This window comes from Camellia sinensis, chromosome 5, assembly GCF_055761805.1.
Source record: "Camellia sinensis isolate YWXY chromosome 5, ASM5576180v1, whole genome shotgun sequence".
Lineage (NCBI taxonomy): Eukaryota > Viridiplantae > Streptophyta > Magnoliopsida > Ericales > Theaceae > Camellia > Camellia sinensis.
Window position 1 is genome coordinate 166,561,851 of NC_138965.1, and position 25,814 is coordinate 166,587,664.

At 38.1% G+C, this 25,814-nt stretch overlaps 1 protein-coding gene and 1 pseudogene across 2 annotated transcripts; one reads left to right on the forward strand and one right to left on the reverse strand.

Annotated features, from left to right (window-relative positions):
* The first annotated feature begins 4,558 nt into the window (after positions 1–4,558).
* On the forward strand, positions 4,559–9,869 carry LOC145790971 (proline-rich receptor-like protein kinase PERK1; annotated as a pseudogene). The gene is made up of 7 exons (XR_014330460.1): positions 4,559–4,952; positions 5,339–5,425; positions 5,539–5,609; positions 5,892–5,968; positions 7,615–7,762; positions 7,888–8,047; positions 9,438–9,869. The product of XR_014330460.1 is annotated as a proline-rich receptor-like protein kinase PERK1 (transcript).
* Positions 9,870–13,754: 3,885 nt separating this feature from the next.
* On the reverse strand, positions 13,755–14,243 carry LOC145791852 (zinc finger BED domain-containing protein DAYSLEEPER-like). Its single transcript, XM_082872303.1, has one exon. It carries the CDS (start codon positions 14,241–14,243, stop codon positions 13,755–13,757), a length of 489 nt encoding a protein of 162 aa, XP_082728429.1.
* Between the last annotated feature and the right edge of the window lie 11,571 nt (positions 14,244–25,814).

A 25,814-nucleotide genomic window follows, 5' to 3' on the forward strand; every position in this document is an offset into this window, starting at 1 on the left:
CATTTAAGGTTTGGAAACATTTAGGGCATCTAAGATGAAAAGTCACTTTGGTATAATATATAGTACTAGTGGTCACCCGTGTTGTCACGACCCCAAACCGCCCCTAGTAGTTTGGTGCCGTGATGGCCAGTAATCCGTAATTACCGAAGGCCAACTTTTCAAAACTTAACACAATCAGAGTACGAATATAGGGGGCTCACAAATGCGGAAGCGATAAATCAATTACAAGCGGTCCATAAGAGCTGTGCGTAGATCAAAGCAATGCCGAACATTTCCAGTTAACTTCACAATTTAAATACAACAAGGTACAAAAACACATGTTACATCTTGATCAAAAGGCTTCTCGGGCCGACATATACAAAATACAGCTAATACAAGTCAAGAAGCATGATTTTCAAGAATTCGCCGACATGCAAAACAGGGCATCGCCGACGTAAATACAAAGTAAGGCCGACGACTACACGAATCCAAAACAAGTACCCCAACGAACTAGGCGTCGCCGCCGTCCTGCTCATCACCTACATATATATAGAGGGGTGAGTACAAAACTCAGTGAATGGTACTAAAAATAAAGGTTTTACATGAATAAAGCCGAGGTCCTTCAAAACGAAACACACCAAAACTTTAGCAAGGCAAGTGATGAACCGTATTCATCATCAAATATCGTAACATCGGCGAGACAAGGGATGAACCGTATTCATCATCAAATATCGTAACATCGGCGAGACAAGGGATGAACCGTATTCATCATCAAATATCGTAACATCGGCGAGACAAGGGATGAACCGTATTCATCATCAAATATCGTAACATCGGCGAGACAAGGGATGAACCGTATTCATCATCAAATATCAAAAGCTGTACGATCCGTAATCGTTTGGTCAAAAGTATTGCGAAAGTTTAGAGTCCTCCAATACAAGGGACTTGTGCACTTGGTACCGCGAAAGTTTAGAGTCCTCCAGTACAAGGGACTTGTGTTACTTAGGCCCGTAGCCCGATTTAACAAGGACCGTATCCTTTTATACTAGGTACTGCGAAAGTTTAGAGTCCTCCAGCACAAGGGACTTGTGTTACTTAGGCCCGTAGCCCGATTTAACAAGGACCGTATCCTTTCCAAAGATGGCATCAAAACAAGGAGTATACTTGACTCATCAAACAAGAGCTATTTATTCATGCTATCAAATACTTTTGTCAAAACAAGCAAGCAGGATTTATCAAAACGCGTATAACATAGCTTTATCAATAATACCACTCACCTAGTTCTTCAGGTGTAGGCTCAAGCAAATATCAAGGACCTACAATCACATGGCAAGTCACATTCTCAAAGCAAGCTCTATATATACATGCAAATGATCTCGGCATTCTTGCCAGATCCAAGTCAAAGACAAAGCAAAACAAGCTGGGAGTTAGATCACTGCTCCCGCTCATAAAACACACCGGGTACTGACCAGGACTAAGCCGAGGTCCCGTTAAACAAAGCCAGGAAAAATCTGGGTTTCCTTTGGAGAATATGAAGAACATGATCATTGAAAGATGGATGCAAGCTCACAACTTGTTACAAAAATCTGAGTTTCATGCCAAGAGTTCAAAATAGGGACCTAAGTACCCATTCAAGAAGGTCATGCAAGAACAAACACAAAACATGATTTTCGTTCCAAACTCTTCGATCAAAATGGGACTTTGTTCAAGAGCACATGAAAAACCATTTTCTCTTTCTAAAACCAACTCCAAAACGATGCATGACATGCAACACAAATCCGATCATGCAATGCAGCTAGATTTTCAGCAAGAGCAATCAAAGGAGATCAAGATTCTAACCTCAAAACTCGGATCTAACGGTTCAAGCCACAAAGATCAAGCTTGGAAGACAACTCTCACTCAAGAACTCTTCTTCCTCCTTTCTAGAGCTTCTCTCTCTAAAACAAAGATTTGAGACAAGAAATGATTTGTTTCAAGGTCTGTCGGCTGCCTTAACAAACAGCTCGGACACGTGGCATTACCGGGTTGGTTCAGCTCCAAAAAGGTGATTGATGGACAAGACAAGTCTCTGACAAAGCTTATGCAGCAAGCTCGGGTAAGACACATCGGCAACAAGATGACATCGGCTCAAAACAAGGATCCAACAACGGGATGGAAAAACAACGGCTAGGGAGGACGACGCTTGACTAAGCTGTGCCACACCTTGGCCGGGGTGCGCCACATCTCGGCCTAGGCCATACCTGCCTGCGGACAAGGTTCAAGTACGAAACATCTCGGCAAAGAATGCCCGAGGTGAAGATGGGGTTAAACAAGACCTCAAGATAGTTCTAAGTACAAAGGGTCAAAGGCGGACTAAGCTCAAGATGATCTCGGCTACACACACACTAAGCAAGGAACAAAATCATGCAAGCAACTTAAGCAAATCAAGCCAAGATAAAACCTTTAAATTAACATAAGCGGCAAGACCATGCAAGAATGTACGCAAATATGGCAAGAGTAAGGTGAGGGTTGTTACACGTGTGATGCACTGGATTTTAGAAAGTCAATAATTATTAAAAAAAAATTCCTATTTGATTGTATTTTATAATATTTTAATTTAATTTGTGTATGTAAATCTTACTTTACATCATTAAAAATATTTAACATTTCACATTATTGAAAATTTTTAAAAACTATCATACATTAAGTAAATCATCATATATATAATAGCTAATTTATCTAAGAATTATTTCAGACAACCAAAGTAGAGTAACAAAGACATTATAATTAATCAAAATGACTAATATTAAATAAAAGTAACACTAATTTTGTTTAATCAATAGTAGATATTATATTAATCATCCCATTTTAGTAGTTAAACTTTTTTTGCATGCTATTTGTTTTTCGGTTATATTGATTCATTAAACAAAAATAGGTTTGGAATGATTAAAAAAAAAAAAATTTTAAAAGGTTTGGAAATGCATTAAAATTGAATTGACAAACATAATGAATATAAATATTTAAATTATTCAAAAAAAAATTAACATTTTTAATATGAGACCTCTTCCATTTGCTCAAACTCTAAATCTAAATAAAAAAAATTAAAAAAAGAAGAAATTTGTGATTTAGTTCTCAAAGGAAATAAGTTCCTAAAGTAAATTTAATTATGAGTTATTTCAACAGGATAATCAATAATAAAAAATCAACGGATGAGTACATTTAAAGTATAAACCCATATTCAATCAATTTTGATGTGTTCTTCATTTTCAATCTAACATCTTCACAAAAAAAAAAAAAAAATTAAATTAAACACAATCAATAAATGAGAGAGTTACAAATTAATAATAGTAGCACTTTTAAAAGAAAAAAATAGAATAAAATCTCAATTAAATAACACATTATTAACAAAAAGAACGAAATAAAGAAAAATACGGATTATAACCCAAAAAAAATTAAATAATAATATCCATTTACATAAACTTACTTTCTCACAAATGCAAAAACTCATGCAAGTTCACATTTCAAATGTAAAGCAAATATTTAGGATTTTTAGGCACCGAAAAGAGATAAAAAAATGACTCAATATTGATTGTTTCCCCTCTCTGCCCCACACCCCAATCTTTTGTTCATGGTTTTATTTGCAGGACCTTGTATTTATATTGAAAAATTATGCTTAGACAAAAGATATATATGGAATTCTATCCTATTTAAAATTTGTATAGATAATTAATTGATGATTTCAAAACAAAAAATATTAAGTTTAACTTGAAGATAAACTTTAAAAAGATTAAGTTGAAATATATGGGAATTCTATAACAAACTAACAAAAGATAAATATAGGTTATTAAAAAAATTATTATCTTTTTGGGATATTTATATCCCAATTTAATCTTTTTTTTTATTTAAATATTTTGTTATCTTTTATTTGAATTTTCATTTTGCAGTTCAAATCTAAATAGTTATATTTTTATTTTTGTATAATTTTTCATCTCTATTTTTTTTTGTTATCCATACATAAATAGTTATTTATTTTAAAAAGTATTTAACTCCTAATCTTTTTTATTTGAATATTAATCTTGTATTTGAAGTTTTATCAATTCAAAATATGAAATTCTATTAAATTTAAACTTTATATGGATAACTAATTGATGGTTTTAAAAGGTAAAATAATAAGTTAAACTTGAAGATAAAATTTAAAAAGATTAAGCTAAAATATATGAAAATTCTACAACAAACTCACAGAATATAAATATAGATCGTTAAAACATTTATTATCTTTCTGGGACTTATACCTCAAACTTAATATTTTTAATTTAAATGTTTTTTTTTATCTTTTATTTGCATTTTTATTTATGTAATTTTATTATATTTAAAATTTATATGAATAATTAATTAATGATTTTAATATACAAATTATTAATTTTGGATTTTTTATAAAAATAATTTAATAATTTTGGTGAAACACTAGTCATGTTTGTCAGAATTTATGATTTTGGTGAAGGCTTCAAGAAGCATAATATGCGTACTTTAATATTTTACCTATTAAATGGACAAAATTGGATGATTTTGTTACTTTTTTTTTTTCTCAAAACCATAATTAATGAGCAGTGGTGGTTCTGGGTCCAATCATTCAGGCGGTGAAAACTCATTGCCACCACTTTCCCCTGCCATGTCTTTAGGTTTTGCAAAGAGCACATTCTCGTATGATGAATTGGCAATTGCAACGGATGGATTTTCAGAAGCCAACTTCCTTGGACAAGGTGGTTTTGGGTATGTGCACAAGGGAGTCCTTCCAAATGGAAAAGAAGTCGCCATTAAGCAGCTGAAAGCTGGAAGTGGTCAGGGGGAGCGTGAATTTCAAGCTGAGGTTGAGATCATTAGCAGAGTGCATCACAAACATCTTGTTTCATTAGTTGGGTACTGTATCACCGGGTCCCAAAGAATGCTAGTTTACGAGTTTGTTCCGAACAACACCATGGAGTTTCACTTACATGGTGAGTGTTCTTTTCATTACTAAATTACAGAGGCAACTACTTTATCTTCATGCTTATCTGATTTTCTATCTACTGTTGCTTTTACAAATATATATATATATATATATATATATATTTTTAATTTTTGGGTATGGTAAGGGCCTAAGGGGTTGGTTAAATTTTCAAGTCTGCTGGTTATTATTGTTTAGTGGTTCTTACTTTTAAATTTGCATGTATATTTTCTGAACAATCCTTCTCAATAAACAATAGAATATTAATGAACTCTAGTCGCCAAATGTACTTCAAGTTATGAGTCCTACATATGCTTTATTGTCTAAGAACCTGTTGAGCTGATGCTGGATGCTTCTGGTAAAATTGATTCTGATATAGAAAATAAAACGTTTCAGGAAAGGGAAGACCTACCATGGATTGGTCCACAAGATTGAGAATTGCTCTAGGGTCTGCTAAAGGACTGGCTTATCTGCACGAGGACTGTAAGTTCTCTTCATACATATACTTGCTTCTCGTTTTAGAAGCAAGAAGCGACTCTTTAGCATATGATACTGGGGTTAATATATTTTTTTAATTGAATTTTTTTTATTTGCAGGTCATCCTAAGATCATACATCGTGACATTAAGGCAGCCAACATACTTCTGGATTTTAACTTTGAGGCAATGGTAAGATTTCCTTGTAAGCATGGGTCGAGAATCATTAAATTTCAATTTGCATCTTTGAAGTTTGTCATAATAAATCCAAGAAAAACGGAGTTTTTTCCCCTTTCTGTATGTGATATGATTGGTGAGATTTATCAGTTATGGGTGCAAGGAGTAGAATGAATATTTTTAATCACAAGTGACAAACAAAAAATTTCAAACCACTGATTATGTTGTCCAAACTTTATAGTAGTGGTGATTGTTGTCATTAAGTCTGTAACCTGTAATTTTTTATGCTCTTCTCAGGTTGCAGATTTTGGACTTGCAAAGCTTTCTTCTGATGTCAACACTTACATATCCACCAGGGTGATGGGAACTTTTGGGTAAGGCCTACCTCTTATGTCCAAGTTTCAAATAATTGATTCTGTCAATAATTGATTCTTTTGGGTTGTTAGAATAGTAGAGAAAGATGAAATAATATATATTGTATTGAATGAATGAATTGTATTGAATAATATTGTCCTATACAATAGAAGACTTGTATATATAGGCTGAAAAAGAATATCCTACTATAAATCTAACTATGAGAAAGAGTATCCTATAAGAGACCTAATTATGACAATACCTAATATATCTAGGAAATCATTACCTAATATATGTAGAAATATATACCATATATACATTAACAGCCCCTCTCAAATTCAAGGAGGATAAACATCTTGAGTTTGGAGAGAGAAACTATAACATGAAATAAAACTAAATAAAATAAAAGGCAAATAGATTGCAAAATCAGAACAAGAGCGCAAAGGCGCTTGAAATAGATAAGAGGCCGGAACTAAAGTCAGGAGACAGTTTATGGTTGTGTTGGACTATTATAGGAATTGACTGAAACTAATACCAAGTCAATTTAAAGTTGTGCCGGACCGATATAGGAATTGGTTGAAACTAATGCCGAGAGACAGTTTATGGTCGTGTCGGACCGTTGTAGGAACTAGTTGGAACTAATGCCAGGACAGTTTACAGGGGTCACGCCGAACTGATGTAGGAGCTAATCGGAATCAATGTCGGGACAGTTTACGGGGTCATGCCAGACCGTTGTAGAGATGAATGTTGAACCAGTAAGTGTGGCACACATATAACTTATGACGTAGTGCTGAACAATGATGGCAATAGATAACTGAGTGCGCCAGGAGGCGGCTTGGATGGTGCGCCGGGGGGTGAGTTTGGTGGTGCGCCAGAGGAAGCGGCTTGGATTGTGTGCTAGAGAGGGATGGCTTGGGTTGTGGGCCAGAGAGTGCGGCTTTGATTGTGCGCCAGAGGTAGCGGCTAGGTGGTTTTCATGGTGTATAACCATGTTCATCATGATATATGTATAATACCCCCCCCTCAAACTCAAATAGGTTTGAAGATAGAAACCAATTTGAGATATTTGGGGCAGGAATAAACTAGCGGAAAAAAGAAGAGATCACTACGAGGTGATACTAAAAGAAAAACATGATAGCGGAATAGGTTGAAGTCCGGCAGGCGGCTAAGGTGAGGCTGCCGCTCGCCAGTGAAGCAAAATTACTAAGTTCTTAACCTAGCTCTGATATGATGTTAGAATAGTAGGGAGAGAGGAAATAATATGTACTGCATTGAATGAATGAATTGTATTGAATAATATTGTCCTATACAGTAGAAGTCATGTATATATAGGTTGAGAAAAAATATCCTACTAAAATCTAACTATGAGAAAAAGTATTCTATAAGAAACCTAACTATGGCAATACCTAATATATCTAGGAAATCAATACCTAATATATGTAGGAATATATACCATATATACATTAACATGGGAGATGGGAACTTTTCAGTTGCTTCTGTCAATAATTGATTCAGTTATTGTTATCTCATTCTGGGTGCTCTGTTTTCATTTCCAAGATTCAATTTCTCATTCCATTTTGATAATGACAAAGGTATTACAATGTTTTCTACACTAGTTCTTATTAAAATATCATTCACATTCTAATAATAAGCTCACCACTTCTAGATACCTGGCTCCGGAATATGCTTCTTCTGGGAAACTTACAGACAAGTCTGATGTTTTCTCATTCGGAGTCGTGCTTCTAGAGTTAATTACTGGACGTCGACCTGTTAACTCATCTCAATCTTACATAGATGATAGCTTGGTAGACTGGGTGAGCAATTACATCAAAACCACTAAATCTCTTTCCACTCTAATAAAAGGCTTTTATTTTGTTTGATTTACTTTTCACATTTTTTGGTTTTTTTTCTAAGTCTAACAAAATTATCTTTGCTGTAGGCGCGGCCCTTGCTCACACAAGCTTTGAAAGATGAAAACTTTGATACGCTTGTTGATCCACGGTTGCAAAGGGATTACAGACCCAACGAGATGGCTCGTATGGTTGGTTGTGCTGCTGCTTGTGCGTCATTCAGCACGGTGTCGACCACGAATGAGCCAAGTAAGATTTTGGGTTTATTTTGCAACAGCCATGATAAAAACCCCTACAAAACACAACCCCAAAAATGATCTGGACCATTCATGTCATTGTCAGAGATAGGGAAACAAAATTCAAAAACATCAATGGTCAATACATCAGCGGGGGCCGTGGGGGTCCTCCTTTGTGGGGGTCCTAAACATTTTCCTATTTGCAATATAGTCAAGCTAAACAATTCCTATATCTTATGCAAATTGGTTGATCCTAATGGAGCCAACAAGTTATGAATCCAGTGTGGCATTTCGATATTGTGGAATGGTTCTTCAATTATAAATTTTACCATTCCATACTACTTACATCACTTGCAAGTGGAAGTCAGGCCTGGAATTTAATGCATTGTCTTGGTTGAGACCTTTAAAACACACAAAGCTATGAATGATCTGATCTACAAATTTCAAATAATTTGATTTTGCTTCCCAAGGTTGGTGTATCTTGCACTATAACACTTGAACCTAAGGGTGTGCGCGGTGTGGTTCGGGTGGTTTAAGGGTAAAATTACAAACCGAATGGCGGGTTGGCGGATTAGCAGATTGACAAATTGCTGTTTGAGTGGTTTTTGGCGGGTTGGCAGATTAAAGAATATTCTAACTAATTATCATATATTTGCATAATATATAATACTAATTTGTATAACATTTTTTAGATATATAACACAAAGTAATTTTACATAATATGTTTCATATATATAACTACTAATTTGTAATAAATTTCATATCTTAAATATCTCACACTCATTTTTACATTGATATTTCATTGAAGGTTAAAAAATATATATGTATTACTATAGAAGAGCAGAGCGATTGGCGGATTATAAATTTTAAAGTTTAAACCGCGGTTAGTGGTTAGAGCGGTGCGGATTGATGCAGATTAGTGCGGTTTTAGCGGATTGGGCGGTATTTTGCACAACCCTACTTGAGCCCCATGGCGTGTTACCTAAGAAGCACGAACAATTCTAAGTTGCGTGTTCTTGTCCGACGCTGATGCTCATTTGACACTTCTTGACATTCGTCGGACACACATGATGAAACATATATTTGAACAAAATAACTTAAAGGATACAATGACATAAGAAAAACAATATAAATTTATACGTATTAGTCCCTGCTCTTTTTAAATTAAGGAATTAATATTATGTTGTATTTTTTATTATGTTGGAATGAAATATTCATATATGTGATATATAATAAATATATAAGATCATATATTTTGTGCATGTCCACCACATGTCATGTCCTATATTTTTTTGATGTTGATGTGTCAGTATGTCGATAGCCTGCAAGATTCTTGCTTCTTAACTTAGATGTGCTATATGTGAGCTGACTCCTAATCGATAAGCATAACTCGAATTGTGCAGGTAGTGCGGGCCTTCGAAGGAGACATATCTTTGTCTGATCTTAACGAAGGAATCAAACCCGGACACAACACAGTCTACAGTTCTCATGGCAGCTCAGACTATGACACTAACCAATACAATGAGGACATGAAAAAATTTAGGAAGATGGCTCTGGGAACCAAAGAGTATGGAAGCAACGAGCACAGTGCACTAACTAGCGAATATGGATTGTATCCATCTGGTTCGAGCAGCGGAGGCCAACAAACCACTCCAGAAATGGAGATGGGAAAGATGTGTGGGAGATAATTTCAATAATAATTAATTAAAGCAAATAAAAAAATAAAGTAAACAACAAAATTAAACCTTATAGTACTTCTATAGATAGTTTATGAACAAATTTGTGATTGAGGCCAATGTATGAACATTGTGTCTTTAAGACATAATTTCAGCTTCTTCAATGGTGCTTGAGAATAATGGATGTACTGTCTCTAGGATACAACAATCACCACAAACGAAGAGAGCACACTCTTTGATTGTACTGTGAACCAAAATTATATTTTACACTCACAAAATTCAAACTCACGCGTATGAAGAATATAAGAGGAATGCTTGAACTTGAGGAAGTTGGAATGAAAAAAATTGGAATGGGGGCTACCTTTATATAGGCTTGTTGGTACCTGTTAAGTCTGAACAGAAAAGGCACAAAAAAAGGACATGACCCTTCATTAAAATAAAAAAACACCATGAAAGGATTACATCCTTTTATTTAAATGAAGGGTTGCACCCTTTCATTCAAATGGAGTTGATTTCAATTCACTGATGCCTTTATAAATTTTTCAACAATTCCCCACATGAATGAAATTGACATAATGAGAAATGCAACAACATGTAGACTATGTGAATACAAATCTAGAAATATCCTACATAGGATAGGTAGCTTTTGATCTTGAACCTTCCCTTATAAAAGACTATCGGATTTACTGGTTGATTAGTGAATATGATGTATTGAATTTTTCTGCTGTTGGTGTAAACCGAGACAATAGCCTATCACGCAGTTTTATTTTCATACACAACTTGATTCTATCGGTTGTGTCTATTTTGGCTCTAGACAATTCTTGAATTCATAAGTGTTCTAGAGAATTTAGCCTTTTCAATTTTTATAAACCGACCCAGTTCACACTCACATAGGTGATTCCCATTAAAAGTATCATGCTATACCCCACTTGAATTTCCAAACTATGAGTCTCATTAAAATCAAAGCTTAACTTATTTATTGCTACTGATAATCACTATTTCATCATAGAAATGGGTAGGAGTTTTACTCCTTAGTGGTTCTAATGAGTCATTCTTAATTTGGTTGTTCCTTTGAACTTAGATTTTGGGATCTCCAATCAATTAGGTTGGGTTTTCATTAAGATAACTCTTAAGTGACAGGCTTTAATCTCATTCCCCTCGATGATCGCAACACTTGCTCTTTGGTCAAAGCCTTTGTCAACGGATCTGCTAATGTTTTCTTTTGACTTTATAAACTCAATGGAAATTATTCCATTAGAGAGAAGTTGCCTAACAGTGTTATGTCTACAGCGAATGTGACAAGACTTCCCGTTATATATATGATTATGTGCCCTAGCCATTGCAGTTTGATTATCGCAATGAATGCAAATCACTGGCATAGCTTTTAGCCATATTGGATTATCTTCTAAGAAATTTGGAAGTCATTCTGCTTTTTCTTTTGCTTTGTCTAAAGCAATAAATTTAGATTCATTTGTGGATCTAGCTATACAAGTCTAATTAGAAGATTTTCAAGAGACCGCTCCACCTCCCAAGGTAAAGACATATCTACTTGTGGATTTAGAATCGTTAGTGTCATATATCCAATTAGCGTCGCGATACCCTTCTAGGACTGCTGAATATCGAGTATAATACAGTCTATAGTCATGGGTGTATTTTAGGTAGGGGTGTTCACGGTTCGATTTGGGACGGTTTGCAGTTCAGTTTGGACCCGCCCGTATTTATGCGGTTTGGGGAAAAGTCAACCGGCAACTGCCCACAATGCGGTTTGCAGTTTGTGCAGATAGGGTTCGCGGATGTGCGGACGGTTGAGGGCGGTTTGCGAATTGAACTTTTTTACAAAAATTTATTTTCATACCTTTTTTTTTCTCCCATTTTGTCAATCTTTATTTTGGACCTTTTTCCTCATAATTTCTAAAATGCTCCAACATTAATAATTAATAAATTAAAACTTATAAAATAAAAAACACAACAAATTCAATTCGCAACCTAAACAAATCATTCAAAATCTACATTCATCATTAACTTGCATTCATCCTACATTCATCATTCATAATCCAAATAAAAAAATCATACATTGAAAATTCTACATTCATCATTCCTAACCCAAATACAAAAAAAAAAAAAAAAAAAAGAGTAATTCTTCATTAACTTATATTCATCCAAAATGCAAAAAAATAAAATAAAAATTCATTAACTTACATTCATCCAAAACCAAAATGCAATTAAAAAAAAAAATTTGTTGTCAAACTTCATTCAATACAAACCCATGAAATAAAATAAAAACATTTCTAAGATATCAAACTTTATCATGAATCACATCCAATCCAACTTTCACAAATTCCAATTCCAATTCCATGCATTTGGTTGATGAACCCTACACAAATACAAATTGAAAAAATATAAACTTTAATCTTCAATTATAGTAAGAAATGAAAAGACAAACAAATGTCTATATATTGCATCTCAATATAGTAAGAAAATGTGTTGAATAAATGAAAAAATTACCAATGAGCAAATGGATATTAGAGATCAATTATAGCATCAACATTATAGGTTCAACTTGAAGATGAGATTGACTCCAAAGTACCTAATTAGGAGTCAACAAGAGAAGATTAATAAAACTTACATTAGAAAATGAACAATACTAATAAAAATGAACATAAATAAATTCTCATTTACTTGAGTCATATTGCTCAAATTCCTCTACATCATCCATTGCCTTTCGAAGAGAAATTGGAAGGTTGCTTCGAAGCCAATTTTGAGTACATACAAGAGCTTCAACCATAGAAGGCAAGAGTGAACTACGAAATGGGTTAAGAATACGCCCTCCCGTACTAAAAGCCGACTCCGATGCAACAGTAGAAATAGGCATGGCCAACATATCCCTTGTAAGTTGTGATAACACCCTATATTTGTTGCATTCACCTTCCAATAATCCAAAATCTCAAATGTTTGATTCTTTGCAAAATGATCAATCTCGGATAAATATTGTTCCAATTCCGACTTAGATCCACTAGTGCATCGCCCCTCCAAATAGGAATTAAATTGGGAGTCAACTAAAGAATAGGGATCATCATCATCGTCATCATCTTCTACCATATTCACAACTTCACTCACACTTGGAAGTTTCTCATTTGAAGGATAAAGTGTGACATAATGGCTATACAAACGACTCAAACAACTCTTAACATTGTCTACCATCTCTTCCACCTTCCTATTATCTCTAAGAAATAAATTGGAAAAACAAAACTTCAAGTATGTTATTTTTTTGGTAGGATCAAGAACCACCGCAACATACAAAAACAAATTGATCTTACTTCCATCCCCCCAATACTTGCTAAACTTTAGTTTCATAGTCTTTGCCATTGTGCTCAAAGTATCACCCCCCTCCAAAATTAATTGGTTAATTTTGCTTTCAATAACAAACATTTCCTTGTAAAAAGCATTGGAAGTAACAAAGAGAGACCCCAAAAATTTCTTAGTTGCAACATAAAATAATTTTAGAAACCTTAAAAAAATTCTACATTTTTTCCAATCCAACTCATTCAGACTTCTTATGCCACAATCAACATTCTTGAAATAAGGTTCAAAGTTGGAATCCATAAACTTCAATCAGTTAAAAGCCTTCTCATACTTTTCGGCGGCCTCTAACATCAAATAGGTAGAGTTCCACCTAGTTGGTACATCTAGGCATACAAGAGCTTTTGAATCAAGTTTGAGTGTGGCCGCACACTTCTTAAAAACATCATGCCTATGAGGAGAAGACCTCACATATCTCACCGCAAGTCTAATGTTGGCAATAGAATCATCCATTTCTTTCAACCCATCACTCACAACGAGATTAAGAATATGTGCACAACAACGCATATGAATAAACTCATTTTGCAAAATAGTCCGCTTCCAATCTTTGGTTATCGTTTTCAAATATTAAACGGTAAGATTATTAGAACTAGCATTATCAACTGTTAAGGTGAATATGCTATCAATGTTCCACTCAATCAAACACGACTCAATTTTTTGACCCAATGTTTCTCCTTTGTGATCCTAAACTTGTTGAAAATTTATGATTCTTTTTTGAAGTTTCCAGTTATCATCAATGAAATGAGTAGTCAAACAAATGTAACACAAATTCTGAATAGATGTCCAAGTATTCGTAGTAAAGCAAATTCTATGACCCTTCATGGCCTTCTTTAACTTATCCCTATCATTCTTGAATATGTTGAGCACTTCTCTAGATATGGTTTGACGAAAGGAAATTGGTGTGAATTTGGGTTGCATGACATTACAAAATCTTCTAAACCCAACACCCTCCACAAATCTAAATGGCAACTCATCAATGACCACCATCTCCGCAAGTGCCCTTTTACAAGTATCAAAATTAAAAATTGTTGCTACAACCTCAACACCATCTTCATTTTGTTTCGGTTTAAGATTTAATATTTGTTGACCATCTGTATCCCTATTTGGATATTTTTTACAATTGGGTGTATGACTCCTCAAATTTCTAGTCCCATGAAGTCTAGAGTCAGCCATATACTCTTTCTTGCAATATATACATACGGCTCTACGCTTCCCATCGGTCCTTACAACCTTGTCAAAATAATCCCAAATTGTGGATGGTACTCTCCCCCCTCCACCCTCACTCTTTCTCTTTGGAGGTCAAGGAGGCTTAGGTTTAGGTTCGGGTTCGACTAAGAGGATATTCATTTGAGAATTAGAGGATTCTAGAGGTACATGATTGATTGCGGGAGATTGAATACTATCCTCCATTTAAACTGGATTACAAAAATTACAAATTCAATTTCAATAATAGATTCAATAGTATTATAACAGATTCAATACTATCCTTTACATCAATAGTTATTATAATAGATTCAATAGTGTTATATGAATTATAATGGTTCAATAACAGATTTCAGATTCTATACAGATTCAATAGTATTTCAATAACAAATTCAATTTCAATAACAGATCAATACAGATTCAATTATATGATTCAATACAGATCCAATTTCAATACAGATCCAATTATATGAATTCTATACAGATTCAATACAGATCCAATTTTAATACCGATTCAAAAAAAAAAGATTTAATTCCAAAAATTAAATCAAAAATTCCAAAAATTATACAAACATAGACAGATTTATGAACTGATACTCCATTTAATTCAACAGATTTAATTCCAAAAATTATATAGACATAGACAGATTTATGAACTGATACTCCATGTAATTCCAAAAATTAACACATACATTAAATCAAAAATTAAATTTAAAAAAAACACATACATTTCAAACAAACACAGACAGATCTGTTGCTACAAAAAAAAAGTAACAGATCTGATATATTGCAAAATAAATCAAAGATCGGGCGAGAGAGAGAGAGAGAGAGAGAGAGAGAGGCTTACCTGTGAGGTCGATCGGTGCGATGAGAGAGTTGGTCGATCGGTCAATTTTGCGATGAGAGAGAGTCGATCAGTGTAGATGCAAAACTAGAGAGTGAGAGACTGTGAGATGAGAGAGTGAGGGAGACAGATCAGAGACAGAGAGATCTGATATGTTGGAAAAAAAAAAAAAACCAAAGATCAGGGAGAGAGAGACATAGTGAAAGACTGAGATTCAGAGATGGGCTTTACTTGTGAGGTGTGCGATGAGGTCGATCGGTCAATCAGTCAATCTTGCGACGAGAGAGAGAGTCGATCAGTGGGTATATACAGTGCAGATGAAAATCACGAGAGTGAGAGTGAGAGTGAGAGACAGACTCAGATAGAGTGAGTGAGTTTGGTTAGGGTTTTTGTTTTTTGAACGGTCAGATTTGAAGGGAAAAAAAAGGGGCCTTTTTTTTTTGAACGGTTAGATTAAAAAAAAAAGGAAAAGAGTTTTATACGGGTGGGTTGGGCTGGTACAAGTCAAACTCGCAACCCGCCCGCAACCCCCCCGCAACCCGAAAATTAGATAAAATCCAAACCGCACCCTACCCTAATGTGTTTACGAAACCGCCTATACGTGTGCAGTTCGGCTCACGTAGGGCAGTTTGGGTGCGTCGGATAACCCTACACTCAATCCTAATTTTAGGTATCTAAGAACCCTAACAATTGTTGTCCAATGGTCTTTTCCTGAGTTACTAGTGTATCTGCTCAATTTACTTATTGCATACGCTATATCAGGACGAGTGCAACTCATGAGATACATTAGACTTCCAATTATATGAGAGTATTCCAATTCTGATATGCTTTCACCTTTAGTTTTCATTAAATGAAGGTTAGCATCCACATGTGTCTTTACATGGCGATCATCATGCTTATTGAATTTCTCAAGAATTTTGTTAACATAATGAGTTTGAGACAAAACATATCCTTCAAATGTTTCAGTAATATTCATTCCTAAAATCACATATGCTACTCCCATATCTTTCATGTGAAACTTAGTTTTCAACATTTTCTTAGTTGAATTAATCATTCCACTATTGCTACCAATAATTCGCATATCATCTACATATAGGCAAACAATGACATAACGCATTTGTCACACTCATTGACTTTAAATTTATTTACCACCATGACGTTGTCAAATTTTTCATGCCACTGTTTTGGTGCTTGTTTCAAGCCATACAATGATTTTACTAATTTGCACACTTTCTTCTCTTTGCCTGGAACGACAAAACCTCCTGGTTGTTCCATGTAAATTTTTTCATTCAGATCACCATTCAAAAATGCAGTCTTTACATCCATTTGATGTATCTCTAGATTGTTTAAAGCAACAATTGCAATTAACATTCTAATAGATGTGATCCTTGTTACAGGTGAATAGATATCGAAGTAATCCACTTATTTAGTTTGACTATAACCCTTGACCACAATTCTTATTTTGTATTTGTCAATTGATCTATCCAATTTCATTTTCCTTTTGAATATCCATTTATATCCAAGAGGTTTACAACCTGGTGGAAGATCCGACAATTCCCAAGTATGATTTTGTCGAATGGATTCAATTTCACTGTTAATAGCTTATTTCCATAAAAGAGCTTCCGGAGTTGACATTGCTTCTTTAAAAGTTTGAGGCTTTTTCTCAAGTAGAAATGCTAAGAAGTCAGGACTAAAAGTTTTCTCAATTCTAGCCCTTTTACTTTGTCTAGGTTGTTTTTTGAACTCTCCTCCTTGGTTTTCTTTAACCAATTCTTGACTATTGTCAAATGCAATATCATGAGTCCGTTTAGGAATAATAATCACTTGAGCGGATTTGCAAGGAAAAATATTTTTCAAAAATGAAGGATTCCTTGACTCAATGATTGTATTAACATGGACCTCCGACTTGTCACTTTTATGTACTAAAAATCGATAAGCACTACTGTTGTTTGCATATCCAATAAATACATAATCAATTGTTTTAGGACCAATCTTGACCTTTTTATGGTCTGGTAATGCTATCTTAGTCAAACACCCCCACACATTTAAAATAAGGCTTTCAGCCTTTCCATAATTCATAAGGTGTTTGAAAGGTTTTCTTGTGAGGTATTTTATTCAAAATATAATTGGCAGAAAGAATAGCTTCCCCCTACAAGTTCTAAGGCAGTCCCGAACTTATTAACATAACATTCATCATTTCTTTTAAAGTTTGCTTTTTCCTCTTAGCAACTCCATTTTGCTGAGGTGTATAAGGCGCAGTAGTTTGATGTACAATTCCAAGTTGTGAACATAAGTCACCAAAAAGGTGCATCATATTCACCACCTCTATCACTTCTTAACACCTTAATTTTTCTGCCTTATTGTAATTCAACCTCATTCTTATTTTTGATGAATTTTTCCAAGACTTCATCCTTACTTCGTAGCAAGTGCACAACAATATCTAGTGCTATCCTCAATAAAAGTAATGAAATATTTTTTGTCACCCCGAGTTTGAACAAATTTCAAATCACAAATATCACTATGGACTAAGTCCAGTGGCTTAGTTTTCCTTTCAATTGATTGAAATGGTGCTTTAGTTAATTTTGCTTCAACACACACTTTACATTTGTGATTTGAATCAATTTGAAATTTAGACAAATAATCTAGGTAAATTAGTCTTCACAAAGTATCATGATTTACATGACCTAATCGTCCATGCCACACACAAGAAGACCCAAGCAAGTAAGCAAAAGATGTGTTAATTTTATTAAACTTTGGAACAACAATCAATACATTAAGTTTAAAGAGCCCATCGCTCATGTACCCCTTTCCCACATATATTCCATTTTTGTTAAGTACAAACTTATCAGACTCAAACACTTAAATGGTGGATTTGTGGAAGATTTGGGCAAAGTCAAGGTTAGGGTTTTTTTATTTGAAGAGGGGTTTCCTATTTTGGGGTTCCACATGTATGTGAGGACTTGAATATGAGAATATTTGGGTATGTTGTGTGAAATTTGGCCTTGGGTGCAATGTTTGAGAAAATGGGGAGAATGCCCTACTTTGTGTTATACAAATTATTTGTTTAAATAGTGAGATCATTGTGGAAACATGAAATTGGTTTGGAAATTATGAAATTGGGGAAAATTGTGATTAAATGGTTTAGTTGGATTGATGAATCACTCTGTAGACACCCCATTTTGACCGACCTTAAGACTCAGACGTCAGCGATTGAGTGCTTGGTGATGTTGCGTTTTGTGCTCGTTCAGAAGTCTCAGAGTCGCGGCCGTGAGCCCTGCCTCCGGATTTCCGAACCCTCTTCTGTGCCTTGCTTCGGTTTACGAACCAGACTCGATTTTCTCTGTTTCTTTTCCTGAGGGGAGGGAGAGGTCCCGTAGACCATCCCTCAGTGGCCGTGGGCTACATTTTGTGGCTGTAGGCCATTTTGCCCATTTCGGAGCCCGGTTCCCGATTTTTCGGAGCCGTCAGGCCGTGTGGCTCGGTTCGGGACCGCCTAACTACCTCCGATTGCTCCGGTTTTTGGCATGCATCTTATTTACTCCCTTTTGAGGGACACTGAGGTCTGAGGGACCCACTTCGGGGTCGAATGCCACTTTCAGTGCTTAACAGGCGGTTTTTGGGGCCCCGAACTGCGCGTTCTGGCCCCCGAACATTCGTTTTGCATCGATTTTCGTTCTTTTTTGGCAGGTACCTCTATTTCATCACCAGGAAGGCCGTAGAAGGGTGGGAGGCCAGCAATTGTTTTAGCAACCAGTTATATTCCTCCGGCGCCCTCCGACGCCCGTTTTTCTCACTTCCAAGCCAATGTTGACCACCCTAGGGTTACTTTCTTCAATCCTAACCCCCATATTTGTGTTGTACACACATGGGAGGACACCAAAAGTTGGTGGCCGGCCAGTAATTCCACCTGACCCTTTTGAACCCTTCTTAAAAATGGCCTATTCTCTCTCCTGTTTTACAGTTGACAATTTTGAACCACAGGGTTGTGTTGAGGGCACCTGGGAGGACACCAATTTGTGGTGGCTGGCCAGAAAATCTTTTTGACCATTTTGACCCTTGGCCGGCCGGCCATGGGGGGTGGCCGGTCGGCCATGGGGGGTGGCCGGTCGGCCACCTGCAGCTCTGAAAGTTGGCCGGCCATGATCCTTGCAATGTGTATGTTCCAGCTGTATATCTATTTTCCTCCCAAAAAACCTGTATCCGGGGGACAACTTTTGGGGGAAAACTTGATCCATTTTCACCCCACTTTTTCCCTCCATTCCCCCCCCATTTTTGTCTACATAATAGAGCCTCCAGCTCTGTCTTGAGGGTTGGAAAAAAATTACCTTAAGCCTTGTATACACATCTCCCTCCATCTCTCTCTTTCAAGCTCAAGCATCCAAGTTCCTTGCACCATTCCTTCATCACTACCTACCATCACCACCACTACTCCATTTCCAGCAGCTTGGGGAGCTTTCCAGCAGCTAGGAGGCATCATTTCTCAAGCCAAGAAGCAACTAAGGGTTGGTCTTCAAGGGTAAATGTCAATTCCCTCTTTTTGAGCTTAATTTTGCAACATTTTTCTAGCTATTTTTCTTGCTGTTTTGAGCTCCGACCATAACTGGAAATATCATTTTTTTGAGCTCATTTTTCTGTTTCATTAAGGGTCTTACCCTGTTTGGGACCCCCATCTTGCACTTGCTTCATTACCCCTTTGTATGCCATAATCTTGCATAGTATTTTTGGCCTATGTGTGATCTGTTTTGGAGGATGATGCAAACTGTCGATAGGTTTATTTTGAGCCCTTCTTCAACATTGAAGAAGAGCTCATCACTTTTTGGGACCTCCATGTGCCACTTGTCATTATACCCCTCTATGGTCCCCATTTTTGCATGTTTTTTAGCCTATTTTTCTTCTGTTTTTGGACCTTGGTCCGAACTGAAAGTGGCCATATTTTGACCCCCTTGTCATGTTTCATTAAGGGTCTTTGGCTTTTTGATGAATGTTTTGTATACTTTGTGTTCTGACCTCTTTTGGGCCCTACCTTGCATGGCATTTCGAGCATACTTGTATATTGTTTTGGAGGTTTCCATAAACTGTAAGTAGTCATATTTTTTGTCCCTCTTCAGTGTTGTAGAAGAGTCTTTTTATGTTTGGGCTTTGCATCTACCACTTGCTTCATTACCCCTCTCTTGGCCCCATTTTTGTATGTTAATCTAGCCTCACTTGTGTTCCCTATTTGGCCATGCTTTGAACTATAAAAACGCTGATTTTGGGGCTTCCTTGTTTCTATCTTTTCATTCCATGTACCAATTATGCATGCTTTGTATAGCTGTAAGCCATTTCATGTACCTAGTCTTGCATTTCGGGAGAAATTCCATGCATCGGGTGTCATTTCGCCTTATTTTGGGGTTGTTTTGCCCCTCATTTTGCTACTTATTTTCGGATGTTTGCATGAGATATTCCATGTCTTTGCCATATCTCATTAGAGTGGCATTTCGGTGCCTGAGGGTCGGTCCTCGGTTTGCGTGCACGCGTGCACGCATTTCGAGTCGTCTTGTTTTCATCTGATGGCCTCCTATGTGAGTGTGGCTGAGGCTCTCTCATGTTGGTGTAAGCCCATTATTGCATTGCGTGTGCCATTTCATCCATAGCATTGTGTATGCTCGGTTGTATATTACCTCGTGCAGCGTGTATGCCATTCCATAATATTGTGTAAGTTAGGATTGTATCTTAGTTGCACCTCATGCATATCATGCATATTGCATCATGTTCAGGATAGGAGTTAGCCCGGGCACGGGAAACAAGGTGCATTTCGTACTCCGAGTGACGGAACGTGTCTCAATTCCCTAGTCACTGACACTCCGGATCATCCATGATAGAGTTAGGTCTTATTGTGTTTTCATGTGCATTCATTTCATATTAAATTGTGCAATTCGACTCCTCGGCCATCATGCATCGAGATGCGTGATTGGTGGCACGAGGATCGAGGCATGCATATATTTGTGAAAATACATTGCTATGCCCCTTTCCTGCTCTCTGTTGCAGCAAATCAAGAATTAGCGGTCTTTCGAGGCTTGGCACGCATTTCAAGAACAAGTGTAAACAGAGGCTAATTGGGGCATCGTCATGGATTTCCGCGCAAAGGCAACCCGGGCATGCATCATTCATCATCCGGAATGGAATCAAGGCAGTCCCTGGCTTGCATGCCAGTTTATTTATTTTCTTAGTTAATTTGTTAATTAATTAGGAATTTGTACATATTTGGACTGTAATATTTATTTGGACTGTACTATTCTTTTATTTGGGACTGTATATTTATTCGGACCCTCTGCGCGAGGGCAATATTGTAATAAGTGTGCGTGAGTGTGATGTATGTCTTCCAACCCCACGTCTTTCTCCCTTTTATTTACCCGCTTATGATGGTTAGATTAGGGCATGTTTCAATTAGCATACAGTATGACAGCATGTTTGCATCATTCATCTGTTTCGCATGCACCGGACTCGGTGCATCATACTAACTGCATTGTACTTTCAATTCCAAATTGAATACATGTTAGTTGTAGCATTTCATATGCCATGTTTAGAATAGCCGAGCCTGCTATAGTTGCATTTTTGCATGTGTTACATTAAGTATTTCTGTATAATTAGGATCATACATGGATTTCTAATTAGCTTTTGTTTTGGCTTGGAGTACTCGGTAAGTTTTATGCTTTAGCATCCTTGCATGCATGTGAGTGACTGCCATGAATAGCATGCTTACCATGAGGCTAATTGCTTATGTGATATAACTGCCTGAATGCCTGTGGGTGAAGGTTGGGTTAGTTGGATTGGGACAATTCATCAAATGTTTGTTTCAAGCCCACTAGATAGTGGCAAAATCATGTTTTCTAAGCCCACCTGAGGGTGGCAAATCCACGTCTTAGCCTACTTGCAGGTAGCACCATCAAACCATTTTCAAACAAACAAACATGAAATGTTTTGTTCCAATTCAGGCGATCCAGTCTATACTTGTATGCTGTGCGCATCACATAGTAATCTAGGCTAATAACCGGAATAAGAACACACAATGTTTTCAAAACTAGATATCATGGTTAGTAGAGGCCGATCTTTGATCGGGCGAGCGGGGGTGCTCACGAAGTGACCTTCCCCAATCGTACCCAAGTTCCCGAGCCGAGGCAACTTTGGTGATGACGGACACGTGGCCTTAGGCAACGAGTCAGGGTTTCCTAAATTTCCCAAAATAAAATATTTAGGTGGCGACTCTGTATCTGGCAAAGCAGTCCATGTTTGACACTTCTTTCAAAATCTGTTTTCTCAAAACGATTTGCCGGATTTGGACTCTTTGGTTCAGATTAAGAACCGTGACAAATTGAGAGTCCTGAGCTGTAGTGACCCCAAATGAACAGAACGGGAGCTCGTTCCTCCCGGGGCGTTCGGGGACGTCTACAGTTTCTGGCGACTCTGCTGGGGATTTAGAGAACTTGACTCGAACTCATGATATTTGTTTTTGACTACACTTATGTGTTTCTTTGCATTCCATGTGCATTGGTGTGCCTAGGACACCGTGTTTGCCATCTGCTATTCCTGAACGGTTTGCCGGAGGCTTGTCTTGTCAAGGCATGACCATAAGGCTGACTGGTTGTGGGCTCTGCCAGTATGGGAACACAAACCCCGATTTTACTGGGGCACCCTCTTTGACCATTCGACCTAGTGCATATTCGGATCCATAGTGACCATTCCAAACTAGGACAGGTTGCTTACCCGATCATAGGTTGTTTGAAACCGCTGCGTGCGTAGTGGAGCCCTAGCTCCTGACAAAATAGGACAGGGAAACCCTACCCCAACATAGGGGTGTTTTGGCTCTCACTTATCTGTTATGTTGTTTAGAGTGCGTCTCTACAGGAATGCATGTATCAGTGTATAAGTTTGGGCATCAGGCCTGCGGGCATCAGTCAGTATTTGAGAATCAGTTATCTGCGGGTATCAGAGATTCAGTTTTGGGGGCAGTGACTCAGGGATAATAATCAGTGTTTGAGGGCAGTGTATTCAGCTTATCGACTGTGTGTTGTTATGCCCGGCTGTGTGTCATGCCTTTACTTCAAGCTGTTATGCTGTCCGTTTATCTGTTTATTTATTTCCTTATTGCTTTGTTTATCTTTTTACTAGGGGCAGTTCTAGCACAATTGCTTCCAACCCAGTAGATATTCCCCAAGCACTTTGGACACGAGGTCGCCGACTCAATCGATCCGAGGATCTAATTGACGGACAGCTAGTGTTTCATTCTCTACCCCCCGTTGTCAGAAGAAAGCCGAGAAAGCGCAGTGTGTCAGAATAGAGGTTGTCAGAATAGTGGGTTACTCCGTCGGAGGACAATAGAACTGAGGTCCCGATTGTTGCTATAGAAGTAGACATACCAGTTAGTCGGATGGATCAGCAAAATACATCAGGGATGGAAGCCCTAATGCGCCAGATGCAGGAGAGTATGAGACAAATGCAAGAGGATGCCGCCCGTCAAGCGGAATTCTCCAAACAGCAGGCCGTGGTCATGGCCCAGCAGGCTGAGCTAATCACTAGACTGCAGCAGCAGAATGCGGCATCTGCTTCACATCAAGTTCCTCCTCCGGCAGGGGCTCCATTACCTGAGCAGGCACCTACTGTCTAGAATGCTCTGCCGAACACCCAGAACACCGGGCCAAATATCCAGAACATGCAAGAGGACACGAACCTTCCAACGGGGCGAGCTCCGCCCCCGCTTCCACCTCAACTGTCCAAGACCCATACACCCAACCACCCGGACTCTCCCTTCGAGTTTGAAATAGACCACACCGCTCTGAAACTGAGCAAACTTGAGAAGCTCTTCAAGAAATCACAAGGGGTAAAGGCTATTCCAGATATCGAGGATGGATACACCGACGTGGGCGTGACATTACCCGACAGGTTGAAGATGCCGCAAATTGACCGCTTCGACGGGTCCGAGGACCCTATGGTTCATCTTCGGCTATTCTCAGACAACCTCCGGCCAATGGGCCTAACCCGACCACAAAAGCTTTCACTTTTCGGCCGGACCCTGTCGGGTGTAGCCGCCATCTGGTACGCGAAATTAGAGGATGAGATGAAAAGAAGCTGGGATGAAATGGCTGAGGCCTTTGTCGCACAGTACTCGTACAACACTCAGATCGAGATTACAACTCGTGATCTCGAGATGACGAGGCAGGAGCCCAAGGAAACTTTCTCAGATTTTGTAACCCGGTGGAGGGCAAAGGCGTCGATGATGACTTTGAGGCCCACTGATAAAGACCAAATCAGGATGATTGTGCGCAATCTCCAACCGAAATTGATGCAGAAAATGATTGTACTCCCCTTCCCCACCTTCTCAGATTTACACGAGATGGGGGTACAAATTGAGGATGCAATGAAGCAAGGTCTGATTGACCAGGATAGGGAACAACCGAGGAGGACTTTCAACCGTAACAACAATGCAGGCCCGAGTGGCGCTGCAACTGCAAGAGCTTCAGAGGTGAGCATGGTCACCACTATTCCCCCTCCCCTTCCAAGGCCCATGGCAGCCATACCCTTCTCCGGTGCATCCGGAAGCAACACCCAAACCTCTAAATACCAGCCCAGAGGCCAAAGAACCTTCACCCCACTATACATGCCTTTGTCTAAGGCTCTGGGGGTCTTGATCAGGAAGGGGCATCTAAAACCCCTAGAGCCGAGGCCATTGCCAAACCCACTCCCTCCCTCTCACAACCCAACCAAGTACTGTGCATATCACCAGCAGCACGACCATGATACTGACCAATGTTTTAGGCTGCGTCACGAGATTCAAGACCTCGTTGACAAAAATGTGATTTTGCCGCCAGAAAAACCCAACGTCACAACCAACCCCCTCCCTACACACAACCAAACTCCACCTCCCAAAAGAGTCAACCTTATCCAGACTGGGGTCGTGTCTTACGATCCTAGCATCTATATTACTCCTACCCACCTACCCAAGCTGGAGGTGTTCCTCCCAGATTGCACTGACTTCTTGTGCATGTTGGACATCTCCACAACCCAACCAGAGCCGACGGTGGTAACCATCAAAGATGGGGCAGGGCAGACTTCAGGAGAAAACGGGATTGTTGAGTTCGGGATTGAACAGAGGTTTGCTGGGAAAACTTATGATCCAAGTGAGTACATCTTGTCAACTGGCCGGATTGGACTGGGTATAGAATTACCAGAGAAGGGAGAGCTGTGTGTTATCCAGGGGGATGGATTTGAGCAAGGAGCAGATGATCTGACAGCTGTGGAGGAGGACTTTGCCAACCTACAGTTTTTCGATGATCAAGAATCAGGGGATACGGCAGTCAACTGGTTCGACTATGAGGAATTGGCAGAGGCCATTGGATGGCTCGATGATCAACCAGATGTAGTGGGAGAATCCCAACCAGAACAGGGCCCGGCAGGGGTGAGAGTATCAGCTGTGGCCGGAAGGACCGGAAGTCAAGTTACATTGCCGGAGAGCGTCGGTACGAAGAATTTCGCTCTAGACGGAAGCATTGTGAATGCGGGGAAGGTTGAACAACAAACTGCACTGACACAGATAAAACAGCAGGGTTCTGAGAGAACCGGGAAAGCCAAAATCCATGAGGGGATCGAAAGTGCTGCGGGCACAAGAACAGAAGATGCTGTGGGCATGCAAACTGAAAGTGCTGTGAGTACAAGCGTGTCCG

What these genes read in the sequence shown, in the direction of transcription:
- LOC145791852 (XM_082872303.1), bottom strand. Translation starts at nt 14,243, where the DNA reads ATGGCTGACTCTAGACTTCATGGGACTAGAAATTTGAGGAGTCATACA.